A 27099-nucleotide genomic window follows, 5' to 3' on the forward strand; every position below is an offset into this window, starting at 1 on the left:
TAAAACTTTTCAATGGCTCGATTCATTTCAAATTCTCTAAACGCCTTAATTATATGTGTGCCTGGAACGTTTACAATCCCCTCTGCCAGTTGGAGGAAGAATCTCAGATTCGCACAATTGCTGCGGGACTTATACAGTTTAGCCAAGTTGTAAATTCTGCTTCAATTAGAATAGTCGGTAGATGAGCCCCAAGTAGGTAGATAGACTCAGCTATCATTCTTGAATGTTAACATCCATCGAACTGTAAAGAGAAAAAACATACCAGCCACCAAACATGTAAACTCAAGATTTCTGCTCTTTGTTTACACCATTGTTAAAAATTAAAGAACAAGTGTTTTTGTGTGTTGTTCTTTATTAACATATTTCTCTTTAAATGTCTTTCTTAAGTTTGAAGAGTGGTTAGAATATTCTAAACTTTTTGCTGATTCTATAAGATCCAAGTTTATAAACTGTACTGTTCTGTATTTTCAGTTCTGTTTGGTTGTCTTTTCATTTAACAATCCATTAAACATCATAATTAACACTTATTGCAAGCAAGTGATTGTTCCTGCTACACCAATAACATTTAATTTTTTTTTTTTAAATCTAAAAGTTAAGTTTAATGGAATTCACAGGTTTGTGAATCAAGGATGATAGCTGAGTCTTTCTTTTGCTGGTGAATCCTAGCCAATCCAAGACTGAATGATGAGGTGAAATTTTAGAAGCTTTGTTGTTTATCTTTGAATCCTTGGCCGTCACCAACAGTTTTAATTTTAAAGGCAATTCTCTTTTGAGAGAGTATTTCTTTACTGATTCGCAAAATACTTAACAAAATCCCTGTATTAGTAATTGACGGCCAAACAATATTGCTTAATTGACCTGTTTGAAGTAAATTGATTTGCTTAGAGACTGTTCTCACCTGGTTAATTTAACTATTGTGTAATGTAGATTCTGTTAGTGTAAATAGTGTTAATTGTTGTATGTGCAGACTGCTTTCATGTATTGTGTATACAGTGTAATATCTGAACCAGTATTTTACAAAGATAATATTAAAAAAATAAAAAAATAAACATTAAAAAAAAATAAGTGGCTGATTCATTTTTTGAATTAGCCAGATGTGGGTAAAAAATACAGTGAATCCTCATGTGAGAGGCTTTGTTGAGCTTTAATATTGTGTAAAGGGACATTGTAAATGTAGTTTCAAATAAAACTATATATTAAAAAAATAGTTATTAAGTATCAAGAGAAATACCTACTATTTATTAATCACACCAAAATAACAATCATTTATATACTGATATATAAGTTGTATGTCTTGCCAAAGTTAAGGAGAGGTATTTCATAATAAATTACTATTATAAAGCAGTTAGGTGTTTTAATATGTTATCATTTTCTATTGTATCAGTGTTATAATTTATTTGTATTGTTCATAATTTGATTTTACAAAGCTTTGTAAAGTATTTGTTGTATATATTTATATAAATATTTATTATATGTATGAAGACTCCATATATTGTGTAAATGTATTCCAGATCTTGTCTTTGTGATTTATGTGAAAAGTTTTTTGTAGTTAACTCTTGTTGTTGAGTTTTTCCACAAGTAACAAATTTTTAGAAGACAGAAATAAATCAAGGGTTAAATTTTAAAAAACAGTATTGTTAACTATTAAGTCATCATTTAGGGTTGTTTACAATTTAGTGGGGGGGGGGTTGACCATGAATTTAAAATTGTTATGAACCATGTGTGTTACCTATTGAAAACTAAATTGCTTGAACAAAAGTTTTTTTACAAAATAAACGAGGAATAACATTAAAAAAATAGAATGTAAGTTAAATAACGAACACCCTTTGCAACTCAGCATTTACTGTGTTCCATTTACATAACGGGGTATAATTATTCTGGCTGATAAACAAAATTATAACTATTTAGAAGGAAACAACAAGTAATTAACCTTTTAAGGTAAATAAAACTATTAACAAATATATTTGTTTTTTTATTTTACCTTTATTCCCAAGCTCAAGCCTACAATAAAACAATTAATTAAAGTTAGAAAGACCATTAATTGTTTTACATTTGATGCCAAATGAATGTGTGAATTATGTGGGATTCCATTCTGGCATTATTAGAAATATTAGGCAAGATGATTAGCACAAGTCTACAATAAACTCTTGACTCTTTACAATCTTATTATAAATTCCACTAAAATAAGGCATCTCTCAAAATAAAGGTAATTCTAAGCCATCTTTATTTTCAATGTAATAGCACACAAAAGGCGTACAAATGTTAAAACAACCACCTTTTAATCTTAAAATGCAAGGGATCATGGAGACCGAGTGGTTAAGGCTAAGCTAGCAGTTCTGATTTTGAATTCCTCAAATTTCAATTAAGAGTAATTTGGAAAAAGTTATGTCAATGGGTTTGAAGCCTCGTCTTCGATACTCAACAAATAGTTGGATATCAATCAATCAATAAATGCTATATGTTATGTAAATGAATATTTTTTATTAACTTTGGAAGAATGTATTTTAAAATTTGGTTGTGTTAAAATTGCTCATTAATATTTGTTGCATTCTTTGGGTATAGGTTGATGTAAAGGTTTGAAGGTTGAGTTTAAAAAGTGTTTCCTCCTTCGTCCATTATTCCAATCCATTTATTAATTCAACCCACATTTTATACGGTAATTTATTTTATTTAATGTCATTAAAAAAAGTATTCTGTTATCAAAATTAAACAAAAAGACTAAAGTTCAGATCTTGTTTATAAAGAATTATTTTAAATAGTTTTTAGGTATTTCTGATCCGGAGTGCATTTTTCCTGGATTTAGACGTTTTCACGACCTCGACCAATGTCCGACTTTGACTAGACGAAGGGTTGATTGATTTATCATCCATCATCTTCATGGAATATGGTAGAATTTGGCGCAATGATCAAAGGATCATCAAACAGTTGGCAGAATCAAAATTCTTATTATTAAAAAAGTTTGTTAATTAAAAAAACAATCTATGCCATCAGAATAACAAGTTTCTTTGAAGTAAAAAAATTTCCTTTACATACCAACATGAAATTTACGATGTTTAAAATATCTGATCGGTTTAACTGAACAATAAATTTTTAAGTAGCTTTCCAAACTGGTAAGATATGTTTTGCTTTCGAGTATTAAACAAAGTGCACAATAAAAATCTTATTAAAAGTTTATTGTGCACTGATTCAGTAAGAACAAATACTTTTGGGGAAAAAAGAGTTGATTTTTTTTTAATTACAAAGAACCCCTCAACACAATAGGTATGAACAGTTAAGATCAAAACAACATTTCAACAATTACTAAAGTCCATATTAATTTGTAATTACAGCAATGTTCAGTAAACAAAGATTTATTTTCTAAGCAAGACTGCAATCTTTTCTGGTTTAAAATATATAAAATTTATTATTATAAAAGTTTATGAATATTAGCTCGTTAAATGATTTTAAATTTTTCCTCAAAATCTTCTGCCTTAAATCTAGCAGTAAAAGTCTCTGAAATGTTGAGTGTTATCTTAAAACTTTAATGTTTTGAAGAATAGTGTTTTAAATGTATAAAAATAATACCTAATTAGCCAAAGAAATGTTTCGTTTAATAGAAGTTACAAGGCTTTTATCGATAAGATGTTATAATATATTCTGAAATTGCTGAAATGTTTTATTACAAAATTTGTCATAGTGTATATAATATCCATGTACCACAAATACCGTAAGCAAACACTTATGATTTTCTATATTTTATTTTGTATAAAGTAATTTTATGGTTTAAAATATATGCGACTGCTTTGGGTTGTAAATAATAAAACTTTTGTTAAGTTGTTTAAATTTTTCCTGAACTTGCTTGAAAAATGGCGTAAAGGTCATTAAAAAAAATAAGAAAAAACCTAAATTTAATGCCTGTTGAAAAAAGTAACATTTTTTTGCATTATTTAAACGGCTATGAAATCAAAACTATCCTTGAATTGATTATCGCTGGAGTTGCATAAACTCTTACGCTTTTGCTACTTTATTTATAAAACGTGTTTATATTGAAGAAATAGTTGGGCTTGAGCGCGTTCGGATAAGATCTTTTACAAATGGGATTTTAAGGTCTCCATGAATTATTTGATTGGTGATGAAGAAGAATTTCTGAGGATACAGCAGAGGACTTTGGGTTGAAAGACTTGAATTTGTTTGGATGTTGGAGGATTTGGCCAAAAGTCACACTTAAACTCTCTAAGTCCAGATAGTCTGATGAATGTTTTGTAAACGGTTAAATTGTTATGTATTCTTCAATTTTGGTCCCAGGAGTTTTCTAAGTAATCCATATCTTTTTTATTGATGTATGATGATTTTTTTGTATGCATGTTCAATGACATCGATCTAAATAAAACCCAACATAGCAGACTTGGTTGGATGGAGGTATCTTGTTGTTTATGTGCACTGGTGGACATGTCTTACGTTTGAGCGTAAATAGTTACTTCTTGGCTTTTTTACTTGTTCAACCTGATCTGCTGCCAAGTGTACCAGTCAGTAATGTGATTCAGATGCTTCTGTGGCAAAGATAGGATTGGAATGTTATTAAGATTGCAGTGCCATCCACATAGTGTGGGATGTGTGGTTATGTCAGCAGTGTGTAGAGGATTGGGCCTAGGATACCTCTTGTGGAACGCCAGCTTTAATTGGTGTGATGGGTGAAAAATCGGTGCCGATTCTCACTTTAAACCATCGATTTAAAAGGACTTCAGGGTAAGATAGTAGGTATGATGGAGGATTCGTTTTAATTTATAAATGAGGCCGGGGTGCCACACTGGGTAAAATAGTTCTGTAACATACAGAAATACAGCTGAGTAGTTTGTTTTCTAGAGCTGAGGATATCATGTAGACTACCCTGAAGCATTGCTGAACAGTGGAATGGAGAGGTTGGAATCCAAATAGATGGTTTGGAATTAAGTTTTCGGAATCAAATATGGGAATTAAGTGTTTTAAGGACATGATCAAAGAGTTTGGATAAAATAGGAAGGAGACTTATTGGTCTAAGGATGGGGCACAAGGGGATTTCTGTGGTTTTGGTATTGGGGTTTAAAGATAGTTTCCACTTGGATGGGGTTGTGCGAAATATTGCATTGCAAATAGATGTAACATACTCTATTGCTTTTGTGGGTAGATTTCGGAGGATTTTAGGGTTAATAAGATCGTGGCCAGTGGATTTCCTTCTGAAAAGGCGGAGAATCTGGGACATGACGTCTGCAGGGTGTATGGGCTTAGGAGGTAGAGCGAGGGGGAGAGAGGAGTCGAAGAATTAATTTATCTGATTGTGAAGTGTCATTCAGATCGAGATGAGGAGTAAAAATTGTAAAAATATGGTCGGAAAATAGCTGACACTTCGGCCCAGGTACCATTCAGAGACCTAATCGGAGAAGGCATTTGGTGGTGTTTGGTAACCTTCCTAGTATCTAGCCAAACGGAGTTGTCCTGGGTGGATAAGGATGCAAGGTATGACTGAAACCGGGATGGTATTTGGATAGTTCGAGGTTCAAAACATAAGTGGGATGGTTAAATGTTTCGTCTCACCATAATCCTCCACTGCGTTTGAAATGACGATGTCCTCGTGACCTTCCATGTCAACCCACCCAATTAAATACCAATTTTAAATAAAGGAGAGTTCCAACTTCCAGGTTGGTTTCTTTCCACACTGCCTCCTGGTCCGACAGATCTGTCAGATTAGCATATAACTGTACTATTTGCTCAACGTATATTCTGTACAGATAGCAATAAATAAATTTTGTTTGATTCTTGTATTGAATATTCTGTTTGGAAAGTGCCTAATCCAGACGCTTTAAATTAAAAAATTATACATCTAAAAAAACTGAATGGTATCAATTTATCAAATTGTTATAGCTATTGTCTATCATGGCCTGTCACCGCTAATCGCTATCGTAAAAAGTCTGCTATTGACATTGGATTGTTTTAATTTAAATAGGCCCACGGGTGTTGTGAGTAAATTTGATTAAATAACAAATTCTGACGTTGAAAAATTCTCAAACGTCAAGGCGGAAAGTAACGATGGACCCAACACACTCCCCGACTAGAGCCGAGGTCAAACAGCTGAATCTTTGTGACTCATATCCAGACGAGAGCCGTGACAACGTACGTTAACTTCGATAATGGGTGGAATTTTCAAAAGATTGACAATAAATTTAAGACGATTCTTCTTTTGACGAGATCTGTGTAGCCGCATTGGCAAAAGAAGAGGAATCGCCTGAAAATCAGGTGACGATTTTTCATTATTCAACATGTGCTCGTTCTTTGTCAAAGTCCTGTCAATTTGGATTTTATTTTATTTATTTGTTATATTTTCGTATTAAACGGGTATTCTTCTCATGATAGAATTGTATAGTGTCTAATTAATTAATGACAAAACAATATAGGTAGACTACACAACTTTCGGCGTTTTACACTGTTTTTCACCGCGCGTCAAATACAAATGATAAGGTCTACAATCAATTTGACAGTAGTACCTCGACAGGTGAGGTACTACTGTTCACCCATTAAAGAATACCAACAATACTTCATCAAGTGCCAATTTTCAAGAAATCATTTAGGATATATAAAAAAAAATCTTTGTTTATATGTACAAGATGTTATTTCTTATTTATCCAATAAATAAATTAAAATAATATAAATTATTGAGCTGTGTAGAAATAAATGCCCTATAATTGTAACAACAAATGTTATCCAGCTTGAAAATTTTTAGCCTTGAAAAATGTGTGTGGTGTTGTTTGATAAATAGAAACTGGTAAAAAATTAAGATAAAAACTATATTGCTTAAATAGAAAGAATACAAATGACAAAATTGATAATGGTTTGCTTGATAGAAAAGCAAAATATTATAGAATGTATTTTCAAAAACTACTGTTTATAGTTAATGTCAGTTATACTGTATTAATAACAATTAACTCAAATTAATTATATAGTTTTGTCTTGAGCTGTTTATTAATATATGCAGTGTAATCATAACAATAATGTTGTTTGGCATACAACATTATTAGCCTTGAAAGTGTGTTTGGTACTGTTTGATAGACAGAAGTTTGTCAAAATTTGCGATAAAACAATATTGTTTAAATAGAAAAAATTATAAGAATGATTAACATGACATTGGCAAAAGTTTCAAAGATAAACTTACATGCTTATTATAATTACTACCATAAAAAACTAATCTGCAAAACCATTTGGCTTTCAACTTAAAGAATTACTTTTTCTTTTAAATTATTGTCATGAGAAATCCCTTAGTGTGCAAAACAGCTTATAAATAGAAGAACATTTTGCTTTTAACTAGCAGAATTCAATATACGAACTATAATTTAATGTGACATTTCCCATTGTTGAAGAGAACTAATTTGATAGTTTCTCAGATTTCTTCATTTTAATTGAAATTATTTTAAAGAATATTACAATGTGTTGTAGACATATATTTATACATCTTATCTATTATCAGTAACAATTAATTTATTTGGTGATGTTGCAAAATGTTTATCCTTGGAATTGTGTGTGGTGTAGACAAACAGGATTCAGAAATACCTGGAAAGATTTTCCTATGAATCATTTAATTAAATAGAAATAACAAAAATTATAAATTCAACGAAATAATATTGGAGATTAAATATTTTTTAAACAGTAAGAAAGCAATTGACAAAATTAAGCAAAAAAAGGTAAAATAATTCATAGTATTTTCCTGTAGCCTGCAGGATGAATTACAATGATCCTGTATGTTCTTAAATGTATATAGTGTGTTTATATGTTACATATGTGTTGTCTATTATATGTTGGTTTGAATGTGAATTATTAGCGTGTAAGAGGGGATTATTGCCCAACCTAATAGATATGAGTACTTTGGGGTTAGAGTGTGTTGTCAGGAGAGTAAAAGTAATTTATTAGCATGAATGGAGGGATTAAACCCGCCCTGGGGAGTATTGAGTACTCTGAGAATGAATGTGACCATATTTGTCTTGTTTTGGGAGGTGACAAGATATCAGTGTTGTCGGAATTTCTAGTACCACAACGCTGGACATGCACTCCGGCTTTCTTGCTGGGCAATGTCTGCCAGCTCTTCACCGTGGCATTGTGGGAGTTCCCCTATTGTCGTCTGGGTGTTTCAGCCGTGGGAGGTGCATTCCTTGTTCTTTTAATACTAATTTGTCAACCTGAGGTACCTTCTGAAGGCGCGCAGGCTAAGAAAACAGGATATATAATAGAGTCAATGATAAAGATACATAAAAAAAGAAAAAAAAAGTATAAAAGAACAAAAAACTATGAATTTTTGCTTAAAGCTTAGAGGGCCAGTGATGACCTCCTGATGTTTGTCGGCTCAACAAAATAATACGTTCATACAGACTTCTTAGTATTTAAAATTGTTTGGCTTACTACTTAAAAAATCACAATTTTTTAAACTTTTAAAAACTCAGGTGTATAATATTAAAGTCATATTCAGGAAACAATTAGTAGGATAGATAAAATAAAACATTGGTTTATAGGTACATGTTATGTTTAAACACAAAGAAAACAATTGACAAAACTAAGCGAAAATGATTCACTGTTAATCGTTAACCCAATTGGAATCATTGGGGTGTACAGGCAAACAAAATATTTATTTTAAAAACCTTCAGTCACTGAAAAAATTGTAACCGAAAAGGCTTGATGGTGACAGTCATAAGATAGAAAATTTGATTGATAAAATATGCTTGCATATGTTAAATATTTTTGTTTTTTAATTAATCAAACCATCAAGTAAGGTAGTGTTCCAAATGTTTTAGACATTTACATTTAATATTGTATAAATAAAATTTACTTTTACAGTGTCTTTGTATCAGATTCATTATCCAAAGTGATTCATTACCATGGCCAATCGATTTTTCGTCATATTTTAAATTCCTTGATTTGTTTTCAAATTTTCCTTCAAAGGAGTTTACTGATTTATCTGACTTTTAAAGCAGAGAAAGGAAAAAAAAATAGATTGGTTATAAATGTTTGAAGTTAAATTATTTCTGCTCTTGGCTTCTGATTGGATGGATGCCTTTCTATAAAATTGTGGTCTTTTTACAGTCTATACGGAATACGGAAATTAAACGTCACAGATTCAATATATTCCCCCACTAGAATCACAGTATAAACCCAAAAATCTATTACGATCGCAACTGTTACATTACACATAAACCTTCCCTTCTTGGAAGATAATTCTTTATATAATGTATTGATCAGACGTGCCAATTGTCTTCAGGGCAAAGGAGATAAGCTTTAAGAAATATTAATTTACCCCTGTTGTAACTGTGCTTGAGTTACAATACATCTTATCAATATGCAAATACATCATATTTTAGTTCTTGAGCAATTTCATTTATTCAACGTTGGTTGAACAGGAGGAAATTACATTTCTCTGTAACAGATTAAATTTTTAAATTTTATTTTGTGCGTTCAAAAAATCTTAATACTGTTAGTTCATATCTGGTTTTTAATCTATTTGAAAATTAGCAGAACGGATAAAATCATCGTTTTCATAGTTTTAATCATGTAAGTAACTAATTTAATATAGCAAGTAATACCATTGTTGCAAACATTTAGCCGCTAGTGATAAATTTCTACTCTACTTATTTATGCAAAAAGTGGCATTTTAAACCATAAAATAATAGACATAACTTATCTACTTTTATTTTAATGAAAATCCACCATTTTTCAGTCTCAGTTTGAACAAATTTGATTTATTTTGATATACTGATGATTCATCACCTATTTTAGGAATTGAATTTTCTCTGTGTGACATTAAGCATAAAACTCATGCAGAATAGTGTTTGACCATGTTACTAGCGGTAACTAAATCAGCATCCGTTGCTTTTCCCGTGTTTACATATAACTTTTTCTTTTAATGTAAAACACTGAGTTGAAATATTCTAGGTGATAAACCTTGATGAAGGCTGAATATCTCTAAATCACTCTAGTCCACAGTTATTTAAACACTCTTTGACATTTCACCATTTTCAGCTTTGGTCTATGAAATATGAACCTATGAACATAACTAACACCTGTGAATGCTCACAGACCTGCGTGGAAGTGGATGATATATGCCAAAACAAGTCCGGTAGACAAAAATAGCAAAAATAGATAGAAAAGGGAGATTAGAGACAAACTACTTGTTTATTACATTTACAGTCAATTAAGTTTGTAATGTTCTGTAGAACCTGTTTAATTTTCTCTTTCAGTTAATGATTATAAGTTTTCTTTGCTTTCTTCAGAATGTACATGTAAGGTTAATTTTTATTCTTATGTTCTTCAGCGATTTAATGTGTCCTGTTTTCTCGTGGATTTCTAGGACACATGTATTGTCTGTGACCAAGTATTTCAAGATCCAATATTTACCTGCATTCTGCTCGAAAGATAGTTTTTTAAACTGAATTTTCTTCTTTGGTAAAGCAACTATTGCTCATTTTCCCTAAATATCCTGGAATAAATTCTGTTTTACATTTGAAAGATAATTGGTTTAGTTTTTCTGATCATGACAGCTTGAAAAAACAATATTTGCTTTTTCAGGTTAAATCTTTCATGAATGTGTGTGAATGAAGTTTTTTTTTTTTTATGTTAGTTTAAATCATCGTGAGGTCAGGTTGAAATTTATGCCTCTTAATGTTCACTTATTCTGGATATGAGCCAGATTTCAGCTTGACCCCTACATGATTTACAACATGATCAAATGAAATTAAAATGTGTCTGGCCAAGGCCAAATAAAACTAGAAAGACGAATGAAATCGTTAGTAAAAAATGTGTTCATTAAAAAATTGAATAATATTTTTTTGGTTTCAAAATTATAATTTGTAGTACAATTAATGTATAATTTGTTGTACAAAGGATTAATTGTCATTTATTAAATAATCATTTTAAAATGCTTTCAGATGCTGGCAGAATCTGGACAATTTATCTATTTCCACCATCACTTTTGAAATTTAAGAGGTGAGACTCACTCATTTTATTAATAATTTAATGATAATATTTTGAAAAATTTTAATAGGGCGATTGTATTATTTAAATAAAAAGCGTGCTCTTATTGATTTTATTTATAATTACATTTATAATTTATTACTCGTTAAATTCACACCCTGATAATAACTGACATACTTTCTTGCTCACTGACACATTTGACCTGTTACTGAAAAAAAAAGGACGAAGCTTTTTTAAGATAAGATAATGACTTATTTTAATTAAAATTACATGTTAATAACTAGGATTGAAATTGTATAAATAGTTCTAACTTTCTCTTTCATCAGGAAATACTGTACGTATTATTCACAAAATGGAAACAAAGCATATATTTTGTTGTTGTGATAAATGAATATCTCTTAAGGTCAGAATGATAAACTTTTTCGTCCGCTTTCCCCTTATTTTTGACATCCTGAGCGATTTTCTTAAAGTTTTCATGAAAATTCGCAATGTCCTCTTAATCTTTGCCAATTTAGGCAAACTTTTGATGTCTAAAAGTAAATCGGAGCAAGTAAGTGGGGATCATTATTCCAGCTACAAACTTTTTCTTCCGGATTATTGTCAACTAAATTATTTCTGAATGTGGCCTGTTGCCAGTTCTAATTCTAAATTTACCAGTTTTGAATGAAATGGCATCTATTATTCTCGTGTGATTTTTTTTTATACCTTGATTCTTAAAATTTTATTTTACATATCCCATCAATGGATATGTACCACCTACATCACAGGTAATAGTGTTATTTTGTATTTTTTTATAATTTTCTTATTGTTAAATATTCATAAAAATGTTATTGTGGTTCAATAATGTACTTTTTTGAAGAAAGAAATAAGCAGAATGATATAAACACCCCCGTGTAGAATTCTCTTAACTGAAATAACCTTGATAATGACAATGGACAAAGTTTTTATTGAGCTTTTTGATTAGCTTTCTGTTACAATTGATTAGTACAGCTTCAAACTGAATGGTAAAACAATGCACACCGAAGCGAAGTTGGAGCCCAAAGAAATTTCATTTCTTAAAAGAAGGCAATGGAGATCCATAGATTTTATCCATAAATTTACAGAGGTAGAGTTCACGTTTTTTAATTATGTTCTGTCGTTCAACCTGGTGTAATTAATTTTTGATATAATACATTTTTTTTTTTAAATTTAGGTTTTTTTCATTCAGGTGTGTAACATGACTTCAAATAGATTCTAGACAAATTTGGCCAGCAATTGTTGCTTATTTTGATTAGTAGTCCATTTATTTAAACCAAAAAAGTAAAGTTTTTGAAAATTGCTTTCTGTTTTATTTTACACTTTGAAAAGAATGATTGATACTATAAAAAAAACTACTTAAGTTTAATCTGATAGAAGTTTATTTTGAACATTAAGTGTACAGGTGTCTTTGATAAAATTAGTTTAAATTATATAAAAGTCAATAAACAATTATTGGCATATTTAAACAATGATTGATGTATTTTTGGATAATTAGAGAAAAGTGAGAAATGAGAGATAAATGTAGCAATTGAATATTCTTGTTAAAAATTAACTAAATGTGACGTGTGTTCGAAGATTCTTTCAGATTTTGTTTTCTGATACCACAATTTAATATCAATTATTACAAAATGTTTCTTATCAATGCCTTTGCCCTAAGATTGGGTCTTTCCTTTGTTTGTTTATACTATTGTGTGTTCATATACACATGTTGGAGACTTCTGTTTCAGTTAAACATGTTCTTTAATAAGAAAAGTCTTGTTTTTCTATTTTAATGTGTTATAGAGATTATTTGGTTTTGTAATATATTAGCAAGTATTGCTGTGAAACCTGGCTCTACATTGTCTGAAAAAACTTTTTTCAAGCATTCTATTTTGTGATTATCAGTGATAATTGCGTCGATTATCATTATCTTTAAGTGATCTTTAAAAAAGTGTAGTCGTTATGTCCATCTCTTCGAGCTTCGATGAATCTTCCCCATTGACGAATTCTTTCCGTCCGGTGATAAGTTATGGGAGTGTGTTCAATTATTACAATTTTCTGCGTACTGGCTCTCTACCTCTCAAGGTACATTTCATGAGATTCACAACAAAAAATGAACAACAAATTAACTTAAAAATGTAAACATGTTAATACCACAATGGGTTTGCAGGAATGTTTAGATTAAATAAACAAGCTTGTATGGCAATCTTTAACAAGTTTGGTATATGTATATTTGACATATTTAGCTTTTTTTACATGAAAAATAATTCATAGAAAATCTGTAATTAAAACTTTTGTTTTAAAATATCTAATTATTCCAATGTTATAAATATTAAGTAAAGGGTGTGAGCTTTCTATTAACCAAGGATTTTATTTACAATCCATTGATTATTGAAGCCTTACATACATTTCACATTTATCATTTTGACAAATATTGTATTATTAAGATTAACTTATGCAAGGATTTTTGTAGTTTAACACTGTATAAGATAAAAGTGAATTTTCTCGAAATAACAGTACTTGTTCATTTCATTTTTCATGTATTAGGGTAAAAGACTAGCCTGACCGGTCCTTCCATTGAATGAATCATGAATTAAAAATATTCCTTTTGTCTAATAGTACAAAGTATGTGTAATACATAATAGTATGTAGTGGAAAATGAAGATTAGATAAACCCCGATTCACCATTGGATCAACCAACCAAATAAATACTTTTGTTTACAACCACGTTGTGATTTTTATCATTTGGTTTATCAATTTAAAAGACATCTATGTAGTAGAGTAGTATTTAAAATGTGTTAGGGGCTCTTATAGACAAAAGTCATCTTATAAAGTGGGAATTTCTTTACTTCTTTAAATATAACATTGGTTGGTGGCAGCTTGCGGTTTAACTCACAAAGACAATTAAGTTTCAGAAAGTGCAAAGTCTCATCAGCTATTTAAAAAAAAGTATTGCATCTAGTTACACTGCTGAACAAATTTTTAGCCTAGCTCACAGTAGGTTGATATTATTAACTGGAGCACTTGCATGATGTTATCAATATTTTATATATCTCTTTAAATGGGTGATATGCTATCTTAATTCGCTCTAGAACATCATTACCTAAACGGTCCTTGATGAACCAATTTAATCAAAAGAGGATGCCAGAAAGTCTGAGATCGTTTTATAAGGTATTGTGTTTTGATCCTCTAATTATATTTGGCTCCATTAATTGTAGAAGTTTTTTGTTATATTATTTATTTGAATTTAAATGTTGTAAAATCATAAAGTATTTTGAATTTGCACTTGTTTCTTGAGTTAGGTTTTGTAATTGGAGTTATTGTAAAAACCTCAAATTTTAATTTTATTAAAAACTATTCTCATTCTAACTCGCTTAGAATGGAGTAAAAAATAAAATACATAAAGATAAAAATATTTCATTAAAGGAGTATTGAGTAACTGCATAAACCATTTATTTCCAAAAACAATTATTTAAAATTAACAAAAGTAAAACTATCATTTATTTGTTTATTTGCATGTTTCACAAGAATGAAACTGGAAAATCGAGTCATGAAAAGTTGACCGCTGAGGCTATAAACCGATCGGTTCATCATGGAGACAGGAGGCAGGAAAAGACTGCTCTCCCTCCTTAATCTAGAATGTAGTGGTTGGGACTTACCAGTGCTTACTGTAACTGCGCCTGCAGATCAAGCCTCTAGAAAATTTAGTTTCGCAAGCCTCAACCTAAGGCGTCTCTCTGTGACGGTAAAAATGTTTGAGAGTGTGTTTTGCATTCTGAAGCGATTTCATTTGCTTGGCTCTCTACCAGATTTTTAAATTTTACCTGTTAATATAACAAGTTCTTTGTTTCTATAAACTCAGATCCTGCAATAGTTTTAACAGTTTCAGTTTGTATTTTACTGAAATAACATTTATTCTAAAGTGGTTTAAAGCATGGAAGTGGATAATCTTATGGTTTCAAATGTAATTCTGTTTAAATTTTGATCTACTGGCATTTTGAAGATGGTAAGATTAAAATTTGAAAAATTTCTCACATTTATATTTTATTTTTAGACCCTCAATCGAACAGATTCAATGGTATCTTTATGCCATCGAGCCTTCATAACATTTATTAGTGAGGATGATGTCCAAGGACTGTTGAACTACCTGGACAATAAAAAAATCAACATCGATGACAAAGATGAAGTGAGAAATTTGTTTTCATTTGACATGCAAAATATTAATTTAAAATAAATGGGTTTTTTATACGTTTTAGAATGGAGCTACGGCTTTACATTATGCGGCGGCGAAAGGGAAGGTCAACTTTGTTCGTATTCTTTTAAACCACAATGCCGAAGTCAATGCTGAAGACCAGGTATTTGCTTAGAAAGATAACTCTTGTTCTTCCTGGTATCAGTTTTTTTTTTCATAATTTTTTAAGGACAATTGGACTGCGTTGTTGTGTGCAGCAAAAGAGGGCCATTATGATGTTTGTCAAGAATTGGTTGAAAGGGATGCCGATAAAGAACATAGGGACATGGTAGTATAACATAAAATAGCTGTTTTCAAAATTAAGAAAACGTTTTAAAAGAATTTGTACAAAAATTTCCCCCAGGGAGGATGGACTGCACTTATGTGGGCGGCATACAAAGGCCATACGAACATTGCACTTCTCCTCATTGAAAAAGGAGCTGATGTCAATGCTCATGGAAACTACCACATCTCATCCCTTTTATGGGCTGCCGGGAGGGGGCATGCTTTAATCACCAAAGCCTTGTTGGAACATGGGGCAAAGGTCAATGTGGGAGACAAAGTAAATTTAAATTCTTTCAACTTTTGCATTAAAAAAAGAAAGAAGAAAATGTTTCATTTTACTTTATTTTAGTATGGCACTTCTGCACTCATCTGGGCAGCTCGTAAAGGAAATAAAGAAATTGTTGATAATTTGTTGAAAGCAGGTGCCAACGTCGATACAGCTGGAATGGTATGTGATTGTTATTTCTGACAATTTTTTTTTAAATTTAAGTTAATACTCGACATTTGTGAACTAGTATTCTTGGACTCCTCTTCTTGTGGCAACAATGGGGAACCATATCGACGTAGTCATGCTACTACTTGATTGTAAACCAAATGTCAATGCTATCGACAAAGATGGTTGTACAGCATTGACCATTGCATGTAAAGAAGGCTATACAGAAATAGCGGCTGCTTTGTTAAACGCTGGAGCTTATATTAACATTCAGGTAATAACTGATGGTTTCTTGCAATGTGAACCGTTTCTCACAATTTCTCTTTAAAAAAATAAATTATTTTGAAATTATGTCCATTTTCAGGATCGAAGTGGTGATACAAATCTTATCCATGCTGTTAAAGGTGGTCATAGGAATATTATAGATATATTGCTTAAGAAGTATGCTGATGTTGACATTCCAGGAAAGGTTTGTGTTTTGTTATTAAAAAAATATTTTAAAACTTCATTTCGTTTTGATCTCATTTTCCCTTTTTTATTTTTAGGAAAGAAAAACTGCAACATATACTGCGGTAGAGAAAGGAAACATTCCTATATTGAAAATGTTATTATCCTCTAATCCAGATTTAGAAATAGCTACCAAAGTGGGTTTTATATATATATATATATATATATATTTTTTTTTTAATAATTATATAATTTTTGGAAAATTATAGCTACTGTTAACGACTTTTCTTCACTAGCTTTATTAATTATTTTAGGATCATGACACTCCATTATTAAAAGCTGTAAGGTTGCGAAATGCTGATGCTGTCCATTTGCTCCTTGAAAGAAAAGCCAAAGTGTCTGCATCCGACAAATGGGGTGACACCCCTTTGCACATTGCGATGAGAGCTAGATCGAAAGCGATTGTTGAAATACTCCTCAGAAATCCCAAAAACAGTCAGCTGCTCTACAGGCCGAACAGAGCTGGCGAGACACCATACAACATCGACATGAACAACCCAAAGACTATACTAAGTCAAATTTTTGGAGCCAGTGCGTATTTCAATGTATTTATTTTGTGAAACACTCATCGCCATGAAATTACAGGAAGACTAAATACTAATGAGGACAACGAGAACTTGCTTGGGTATGATTTGTACAGCAGTGCACTTGCGGACATGTTAAGCGAGCCTTCGCTCTCTATGCCAATTACTGTTGGTTTATTCGCTAAATGGGGTAGTGGAAAGTCATTTTTACTCAACAAACTAAGAGGTGCTTGTTTCTTATAAAAATATTACAAATCACAATGGGGTGTAATTATTTTTTTATGTTTTATTACAGAGGAGATGAAAAATTTTGCAAGACAGTGGATGGAGCCTATAATTCATTTCTCTTGGCTTCTTCTAGTCATTCTAGGCCATATTTCAGTAATTGTAGGCCTTGTTTTGGGTTTGGTCACATATTCTTGGATCACTGGCATATCAGTGGCTACTGGGCTTATAATTTTTTCTTACACTCTCCTTGTTCTACTGTGGTACTCTAGTCAAAGGTTTTAATTAACACATTTTTATAAATATAATTACGTGGTTAACTTTCATTAATTTTTTTATAGATATAATTGGGATTTTCCTTATAACTTGAGCGTAGCCCTTACTCAAAAGATGAACACTTTACGTGTTATTTTTCAAGTCATATTTTGCCATCCTCCTGGCGGACAATGGAGTGATTCTATTACTGCACTTCCAATAAGGTTAATATTCAAATTTTACGCTTCAAATTTAAATTAAAGTATATACACCAACCAAATACTTTCTCACAATGCTAAACATAGTGGTGTGATCCTAATACTTTATATTTTTGACCTTGCCAAATCTCATTGTGTTTTGGCTAATATTTTGAATTTTGTACAGGTTTTATTTCACCGACCATGCTCGAGTTGGTAGTAGTGTAGATGGTGAAAACTGTGTTGTTCAAATGATTGGTTCCTTGTTTGATGCTATAGAAACAGACTTCGGGACATTTTCAACACGTCTTTATCGAGCATTTAGACCAAAACCAGGTGATTTCATTTTTCCACTTTTTATAAATAAATATTGATTATAGTAAATTAATATTTTTTTCCCCGCAGTGAAATCTACTAGGAGTTGGAAATGGCGTCGTCTTTGTTGCATTCCAAATATTTTCCTTTTAGAGATTTGCTTTGCCTGTTTTATTATAATAGCCGGTTTCCTTTCTGTTTATCTTATGGAAATTACTCTTCCAGAGTAAGAATATTTAATATATTTTATTTTAATTGGCTAAAATTAATTAATCGATGATTCACAGAGCACGTGTATCAGTGGATAGGATGACAGTTCATGTGATTATAGCGCTTTGTGGTGGACTTGTTCTAGTCGCAATTATCGCCAACGCATACACAATCGGACAAGTGTTAGCGTCGTTAATGTTTTCACAAAGAAGGTGCCTCCAGAGATCCATTGCAAGGTTGGACACAATTAAATCAGAAGGATTTCTTCAAACTCTCCGCTCTGAAGTTTGCCTCATGACTGACATGGTGAGTTGAAAGATTTAAAATAATTAATGATGTAAGCCGGTCCCTGTCTTAGAATAAGATGTAGTTGTTAAAGTAAGAACAAACAAAAACTTAATTTAAATGACCACACAAAAAAAGGCTATAAATCGGAAGGGGTGATCATCCAGATGGGAACAGTGTGATTTCTCCTACCAATCTGGGAAATATAACTCTGCAATAATTAACCAGTTGGTCAAAGGGTGTCACAGCATAGACGGAAGTGATGCGAAGGTCCAAATGTAGTAGAATTAATTAAAATAGTCCATGGCGTTTTCCCAATTTGGAATTAAAAGAAGTAACTTTTGAGAGGCAAATGCAACGTTAGATCTTAGAAAAAAGAAAGAGACTGTTTCGCAAGGGAAGAAAAGTCAGTCACTATTGTATCAACAGGAATTTAGAGAAATACTCAAGACCATGGGCTCTACGTCTGGAGTTGAGTTTGTTGGCAGGAACCAGCCCAGCAGATGTGAACCAATACTATCAGACGGCATGGCCACCAAGGGATATCTACAATTTTCTAAGATCTTCTCTTGCAGGCGCCAGACCATAGGTTCATTTGTATTCTGTGGAGTTAATGCCAGAGCAGGACAAGGCTTTGGAGAGGCCTGTCATCCTAGAGGACTACACCAGTTATTTCCTGATATCAAAGGATTGAGAGTATTATGCCACTTTAGATGAACAGAACATGAGGAGGTGCAGACAGGCACAAATATGGGTGGGTACATCTGGCAAAATTTCCAATATTTTGTCGTTGTCAGCCGGCCTGTTTCAGTACCCTATTCTTGCAAGAAGAAAGTGGAGTGGCGTAAAAATGAAAGTGGAGTGCAGTACTTGAGTTGCAGTTTGAACTTGAGATGCAGAACAGCATGTGGATTTGTAATCTGCTAGAACCTACAGTGCTTACAAAGCAATGCTGAAAGAAGGGAATGACCGAAATAACCCTGCAGGGTCAGGGGAACTAAAAGTGGCTTCGGAGTTGTGCCATGCGAAGCCCAGATGATTTCTTTACCAGAGGGAAACACAGAAATGGTGTAGAATTACTGCCCTTCCCCTCAGTTGAATATTAGAGCCGGAACAGTTTTTCCCCAGTACGACGACATAGAAATCAGCCCTCATCATTCTAGAAAAGGATGGGAAGGTCAATTCCAGCCAATAGAGTGATACAAAGTGTGGTTAGATGTCTTAGCAAATTTGTTAGACTAGCTGGTGGCCACTTGGGCTGAAGCCAGTACCTCCATTGCATTCCTAATTGCAATTGGAGTTACAGTGGGAATTCAGTTCTGGATGGTGGTTCTGGACCATCATACCCACAAAGAAGATGATGGCCCAGAGGAGAGCACACTTTTACGGAAGCCATGACAGAACAGAGTTAAGTGCCAGAGAAAAGAACTATAATTGGTTTACTGAACTGTAGAATTTTAGTAAATTTGTGATGTTTGTAGTAATTAGTTGTAAGGTAACACTTTTGGTGGCGGGGTGATGTATGCAGGTCCCTGTCTTAGAATAAGATGTAATTGTTAAAGTAAGAACAACAAAAAAATAGTTTAAACGACCATAGAAAAAAGGATGTAAATCTGAAGGGGCGATCATCCAGACAGCACAACGTCCTCACCAATCTGGGGAACAACTCTGCACTAATTAAGCAGTTGATCGAAGGATGTCACAGCACAAATAGGAGTGATGTGGCGTTCCTCACAAACCAGGGAAACAGCCCTGTAATAATTTCACAGTTGATCAAATAAATAAGAAAGTCGAGTGTCCCAGACCCAGATGGGAGCCATGAGCCTGGATAACATAAAGTTTCAGTTGTTGCACAACTGATCAAATAAATAATTAAGGTGCTGAAAGGTTGTCACACAGCCAAAAATATATAGCGATGTGGGAAATCGTAAATTGGAGTCGCGACACCCATCTTCGCTGGTCCACCCGCAGCATGGGAACTCCATCAACTTTAGATTTTTCTTTCCACCCCACTCTGATAGAGAAACTGGTATAAAAAAGGATGATTTGGTCACACCAGTGAGTCAAGAACTGAGACCCACCCACGCAGTCACCAGAAGACTGTCCTCAGTCAAGACCAGTGACTCACTCCAGGCAGTGAACAGTCGACTCCAGGAGTTGATCCAGAACAGAAGTAGCTACATTCCATTTGGCTCTCCATTGGGACTCCGCCATCCAGAGCAAGCAAGGATCTGCCGTTGCGACCCATTGGATCAAGTCTTCTTCCCAAGAAGGCGGTTGGGAAACTAGAAAGGCGCTGGGGATACTTGGACGCTAATCGTGGCAAGTGTCGTTTGGGATGTACCTTTGTTTACAGAATCATCCCATATTTAGAGTTGCGGCTGACTTGTTAAATTAATTAAGATTTTGTGCTGTTTGTGTACATTTAAAAGATGGTATTGTTTTCAAATAAATGTTGAAGAATATACTCTTTTGTTTATTAAATTCTCGAACCTTACCTTCCACTACACAAGAATAAGTAGCGAAGCTCTTACTCCGACTACTCCGTAATTGCTTAGAGAATAGCATGTGTATATAGAGAGATTATTCAGCTGTCACTCCAACACGGCTCATAATATAATAATAATTAAAAATAAGTTGTTTTTTTTTCCTTAAATTATAAATTTTTTCACAGGTGAAATGCCTCGATGCGTTTACTCAACAGCAAACCCGCTTGGTCGTGATTGTGGACGGATTGGACAGTTGTGAACAAGAAAAGGTTCTACTGATACTCGACTCGGTTCATGCCCTCTTCTCAGAAGCAAATTCGCCTTTCATTATTATTCTTGCTATTGACCCACACATAATTTCAAAGGTGAGCCACTAATTACAAACCTTAAAACAGGGCTGTCAATCAGGAGGTGTGAACTTAGCTTTACTTAGATATAGCATTTAGATAAGGTGAACGAATTATTTTTATTTAACCCGTTGAACTTTTAAATTGTCAATAAATACATTTTCCTCTTTTCACAAACTACTTGTAATATAAGATTTGCCTTTACAATTTTAATGACAAGTATTTTAATCTTATACAAGTTGGCAATGGAACAGGTCAGTAGCATGTTGGTTGTTACAGTGATTCATTAAAGCTTAAACTGATGTCCTTTTGCTGAAGACTCCTTTGACTCCATCAAACTGTTTCCACCCATTCTTTGTCTTTGTCCAAAGTCTTTGTCTTTGTCACTGTTGTTGCTTTAAAAACAAACAAAAAAAGTTTGCCAGTCATTTTCCTTGTTTGCTAGAATTTATTTAAATAGTGTCTCATCTGTCCTACAAATTCTTAGATTGACGAAGGTAAACAGAACAAGCCAGAAGATATCTACCATAAACTATATATTTCAGTATATCTGTAGAAGTCATAAAGTTTTTTTTATTTTCTGTTTCCTTTAATGATAGTACAGCATGAAGGCATGACGTTTTTAATACTCTGTTTCCAAAGGCTGCGTGCGAGTGAAACATGCTTTCTTTGGGCAGGAGAATTATTGCTTAAATATTAAAACTTTTTCTATTTCGTTAGATGACATTATGTTACTATGTCATTTTGATATTTTATTGGGTTGTCCGGAAAATAATGCAGGATTTTGGTATTAAACAAAAAAAAAGAAACTAGTTACTTTAAAGCAATGTTCTTTAATCAAAATAATTTCCCATACTCTCAATACATTTCTCCCAACGTGTTGGTAACTTATTAATTCCGTCTGAGTAGAATTCAGAATTTTTAGAATTGATAAAGTCAATAAATGCATTTTCCAGTTCCGTTTGATTTTTGAATATTATGTGTTGTAAGTAGTGGTCCAGGTGTCTAAAAAAATGGTAGTCAGTAGGCGAGAGGTCCGGAGAGTAGGGTGGGTGAGGGAAAGTTTCATAGCCAAGCTCCAATAATTTTTGTGACGTTACACGTGACACATGTGGTCGAGCGTTGTCATGCAACAAAATGGGCCCTTTCCGATTGACCAAAGAGGGCTTCATTACTGCCAATTTCTGATGCATGGTATTAATTTGGTTACAGTATGATTCAGCATTGATGGTTTCGCCAGGATTTAAGAAGCTGTAGTGTATTAAACCAAATGAAGCCCACCATACCGTAACCATTACCTTTTTTTGATGAGTTGGGGGCTTTGGAAAATGTATTGGAGCTTCTCCTTTGTCGAGCCACTGTCCAGAACGTCTAGTGTTATCGTAGAGAATCCACTTTTCGTCACATGTAACAATTCTGGCCAGAAATGGGTCATTTTTGTTTCGACAAAGAAGTGATGCACAAACATCAAAGCGCTGATTTTTTTGGCGATCGTTTAATGAGTGTGGAACCCAATTTTCGAGTTTTTTCACTTTTCCAATCGCCTTGAGGTGGTCAGCGACGGTCGTTTTACTGACTTTGAGTTGCTCTGCACCCATCACTGATCGCAGAACATCATCATTAAGAGAGGAAGGCCTTCCACGACCTTCTTCATCTTCAAGGCTGAAATCTCCCTCCCGAAATTTTTTAAACCACCTTTGCACAGTGCACTCATTAACACAACCCTCTCCCCAGACTTGGTTAATGTTTTTGGCCGTTTGGGCTCCGCTTCGGCCGAGTTTAAACTCGTAAAAGAAAGTCGTACGAAATTCTCGCTTTGACATTATAAGGATGACTGAATTATTTCCAAGTAGCGGAATGCTACAGAGGTAAACAAACAATATCATTTGGAAGAGGATTAATAAGTGTTGACATTCATACAAATGAGTAATCCTGTAAACGTAAACAGAATATTTTATATAGATTTTTTTTAATGAAAACTTAAAATCCTGCATTATTTTCCGGACAACCCAATAGAAACATTTTGACTGAATTTCCTGCTATCATTTTCGTAGCCTAATGTCGCAGATACAATCAAGTCTCATCTTACTCTTGGATTTTGCTGATTACACAAACCTCCTAAGAGATAAAAGATTTAAGTTTTCCGTGTAGTTCTTTTACAATGAAATAACAGAAAAGTAAATAATTTCTTTTAAATTTTGTTTTTAGCGATTTGTAGACTTTCCTTAGGTTCAGGAAAGGCAGAGCAAAAACGTTGAAATTTCTCTCAAAATTTCAATGTTAAAAGGCACTAAATGTTAGAACTTCTTTTATTTGCGTAGAAGAATTTTTCTTTTCAGAAAGACAGTTAAGAAAACATGGTTGGTCTAAAAACATGAATTTCATTTTTTACCCTCTTATTCCGTACAAGGATTCACAACAGAAAAGGTCACTGTGTTAAAAAAACTAATTTTTTTTTTTTTTTTTAATAAAAAACGACCAGTTGTAAGTATATCAGGTTCGAATGAAGGGCCGCTGGATTCGAACCCAAGACAGTGATGAGTCGCCGTGTCAACATTTTAACCATTGTGGCCCCCTGCAAAAATGTTAAAATGTTGATTTAATGATGTACATAAAAAAAAAAAAATCAGAGCCAATAAGAGGTTAACATTTAGATTTTAAAAAAATAAAGGAATAAACCCTCCTCCATGAGGTATTAAACCTAGCTATTAGTTGTTTTTCCAAAACTTGGCCAAAAGAAATGACAAATTATAATTCAAAATGGCCTTCTGTCTGTAACACCTCTTGGATCACACTCCCAGGGTTTTCATTTTCTTATCTTTCATCAATCAAAATTATACTTGATCATCCCGTTTGATAATGCAATAGATTTTTTTTTTCTTAATAAACAATCTAAAATATTGGCTGTATAATAATTGTATCCTACACAAGGCATAACATCGAAAGAAAACTAACGAGAGTTAAGGAATTCTAAACATAGTTTTAGCAAACAGGTTAGTTTTATTTTTTCTAATATTTTAAGTACTGAAGTTGGTAGATATATTTGGATACATTTTACTGTTATTTGTACAAGCTTGTAGGCACAAAATTTAATTGTTGGTTAAATGTGTGTCCGATTTCCCCTATTTGGTTTTCTTGTTTGAATGTTGGCAAAATGAACTGTACCTTGATCATTTCCAATCATTTGTCACTGTTGTCTGCCTACATGCCGAGACATTTTGGCTTTTGCCATCTGACAGACCAAAACGGAGAATAGGCAGGCCAAAATGATCAGAAACAACCTTCAACACTCCACAGGCTCACAAATCTCACAAAATAAAATAGATTTGTTTTAATCACTGTACTTTTTTAATTGTCACCCATCAATTGTTTTGGTCTGCGAATCCTCAATAGGTTGGTCTGTCAGATGTGTTTTGGCATTTTGTCAGACTTGAATATGTCTGTCATAGGCAGGCCAAAATGGTCGGCATCCACCAAATTACAGGTTCATCACTCTGAAGGCCACTTTAAGAAATTTCACAATTTTATGTTCTGTAAAGGCACAAATAATGTAGATTGTATTTGAGATATTTTCTGTAATAGTTTGTTGTCCCTGCTCAACATCTTGTAGTAGCATCTATTTTAGCATTGAACATACGCTGTCTGCATTTGATTTGTAGATTTGTGTTGTTGAAAATTCAGTTTTCCTCCCCGTTGCCTAAAAATAATTTTTTCCAACTTACTTTAGCCACCATCTTTTTACATGTATTATTATGGATTTTTATTGGAAATTTATATAATAATATTAATTCTCACCTTTAGTTTAGACAGTGAAAATTTGAAGTATCACTGGATGTAGTTAAAAATTTTCCAAGATTGCAAAAGTATAATAAATGCTTTAAAATAAACTTTAAAAAGTTCAATTTTATATAATACAATTTAGAAATCATATTTACGTTAATGATGATTTTAATAGGCTGGAACAACATGTTATAAATTTTGATAGATGTAGCAAATTATGTTAATGTATACATTTTTAGTTATAAATTTGATGTTCTGTTTTCAGGCAGTCGAGGTAAACAGCAGAATATTACTGAACGAAACCAACATAGGCGGTCATGATTATTTGCACAACATGGTACACTTGCCTTTCTTCCTTCAGAATTCTGGCTTGAGAAAAGTCAAGATTGCTCAGAAATCGTCAATTTCAAACAAAAAGTCCAATCTGACTACACAAGCTTTGGAAGGTTCAATGTCAGAAATTGCACTCGCAGCATCAGTAAGTAATTTTTTATTGTGTATAATTGCCTGTTTCGTTTGAACTGTTGTACGTTATAGGGCCCGGGGAGGAGAAGCAGCAATGAAGTAACAAGCGCCAGTAGCGAAAAACAGTTGAAAATCCCTGGGAAGAGGTCTGGCTCACGGAAAATGAAACTGAGCGAAAGCATCGCATCCAGCATTGGTTCAAACCTCAATCGGGCAGGAGGACCGCACGACCTCACCAAGATGCTGCTCACCGATGATTACTTCAGTGATGTAAATCCCAGAAGTATGCGAAGACTTATGAATGTCATATACATAACTGGTAGTTTTCCAACTCGTTCTTGTTATCGTCATGATCTTACAATAACAAACCTTTCAGGGCGTTTATTAAAAGCTTTTCAAATCGACTTTAACTGGTACCATTTGGCAAGCTGGATCAATATCACAGAACAATGGCCTTATCGTACATCATGGATCATTTTCTTTCACGAAACTGCTGATGAAGCCATTGATGATTCAGTTTCTTTAAAAACTATTTATGATAAGTAAGTGATGATTTATATTTTGATTCTGAAATATAAATGGACATTTTGTGATAAGTGGAAAAATAAGGTAAAGGTCTATTTGCTAATATTTCAGTCTGTCATGTTGAAAAAGGAAAATGGAAAGTAAGATGTTAAATAAAGTTAACCATGTTTAGTATACAACTGGCTGTTTTAATAAATAAGTTTACATTTCAAGACAGTATATAAACTTTTGTTGAATTAAGTAAGTGTATATTGTTGTTGACTTTCAGGGTCAGGCATCAGATCCCATCATCAAAAGAAATCGAGCCTTTGATAGAACTTGATCGGGATGAAAGAAAACTCGATGTTTTTCTCACATTCCATCGAACAACTCTACTTGTCAGTGATTTGAGAGTGTTTCTCCCTTTCACCATTAATTTAGACCCGTACATCAAAAAAGTAATCAAAGGTGTGTCATTGTACTAATAGCTGGCTTATAATTTTTTTTAATATATAACAATTGCAGATGACATTCAAAATATGGAAGAAACTATTGCAATTGGAAACTTTTCTATGCAGCATAGGCCTCCTCATACCTGGGAAGCATGGAATGTTCCACAGCCAAATTCGCTACGCAAACAGGTAATGCGTGACTTTGTTAAACATTTTCAAACTGGTTAATCAAAATTTTATTTTAGCGGTCGTTACTAAGGCAAGATACAGTTGGTGGTATAAACTCAGCAAACCCAATAATGTTCCCCACGACGATTGCTAGCCATTGGGGACATCCTCTTCAGCCTAATGCACAGTGGGGAATGATGAACCGAGCTAGTCCTGTTCCCAATCTGTTACCCTTGCCTGTAAGAAAATTTTATTTTACTTTTTATATAGAGAATAAAAGCCTTGTTTTTTAGCCTGAGTTGTCAGATATCAAACTGTCTAATCTTAGTGTTGTCGGAGTGAGCCAGTTGTTAATAAAGTTGCCAGATATTCAACAAGAACAAGTGGACAATTACATTTCTACTGTACAGACTAACAACATTAATGGGAAAGTCCTAGCTCACTGTGATATATCTGAACTCAAGAAGG

At 33.0% G+C, this 27099-nt stretch overlaps 1 protein-coding gene across 7 annotated transcripts in view; it reads left to right on the plus strand.

Moving 5' to 3' along the window:
- Positions 1-27099, plus strand: part of LOC106663608 (kinase D-interacting substrate of 220 kDa B) — a 118978-nt gene that overhangs the window by 79628 nt on the left and 12251 nt on the right. The window contains exons 1-26 of one of the 7 annotated variants that reach the window (XM_024226673.1): positions 5966-6249; positions 10917-10974; positions 14488-14704; positions 15014-15145; positions 15216-15314; positions 15381-15479; positions 15555-15752; positions 15825-15923; positions 15991-16182; positions 16273-16377; positions 16454-16552; positions 16670-16946; positions 17001-17165; positions 17235-17442; positions 17506-17643; positions 17804-17952; positions 18022-18157; positions 18219-18447; positions 21101-21280; positions 25308-25520; positions 25580-25826; positions 25884-26049; positions 26301-26479; positions 26537-26652; positions 26709-26870; positions 26925-27098. In XM_024226673.1, coding sequence (XP_024082441.1) covers positions 14552-14704; positions 15014-15145; positions 15216-15314; positions 15381-15479; positions 15555-15752; positions 15825-15923; positions 15991-16182; positions 16273-16377; positions 16454-16552; positions 16670-16946; positions 17001-17165; positions 17235-17442; positions 17506-17643; positions 17804-17952; positions 18022-18157; positions 18219-18447; positions 21101-21280; positions 25308-25520; positions 25580-25826; positions 25884-26049; positions 26301-26479; positions 26537-26652; positions 26709-26870; positions 26925-27098 — 3915 coding nt within the window. In that variant the 5' untranslated portion in view covers positions 5966-6249; positions 10917-10974; positions 14488-14551. Of the gene's footprint in view, positions 1-5965; positions 6250-9429; positions 9544-10916; positions 10975-12739; positions 13045-13420; positions 14131-14487; positions 14705-15013; positions 15146-15215; positions 15315-15380; positions 15480-15554; positions 15753-15824; positions 15924-15990; positions 16183-16272; positions 16378-16453; positions 16553-16669; positions 16947-17000; positions 17166-17234; positions 17443-17505; positions 17644-17803; positions 17953-18021; positions 18158-18218; positions 18448-21100; positions 21281-25307; positions 25521-25579; positions 25827-25883; positions 26050-26300; positions 26480-26536; positions 26653-26708; positions 26871-26924; position 27099 lie in introns of those variants that run through there. The other 6 variants (XM_024226674.1, XM_014388543.2, XM_014388545.2 and 3 more) reach the window with 6 other exon arrangements.

The sequence above is a fragment of the Cimex lectularius genome, unplaced genomic scaffold (genome assembly GCF_000648675.2).
Source record: "Cimex lectularius strain Harlan isolate CLEC.00 unplaced genomic scaffold, Clec_2.1 scaffold89, whole genome shotgun sequence".
Lineage (NCBI taxonomy): Eukaryota > Metazoa > Arthropoda > Insecta > Hemiptera > Cimicidae > Cimex > Cimex lectularius.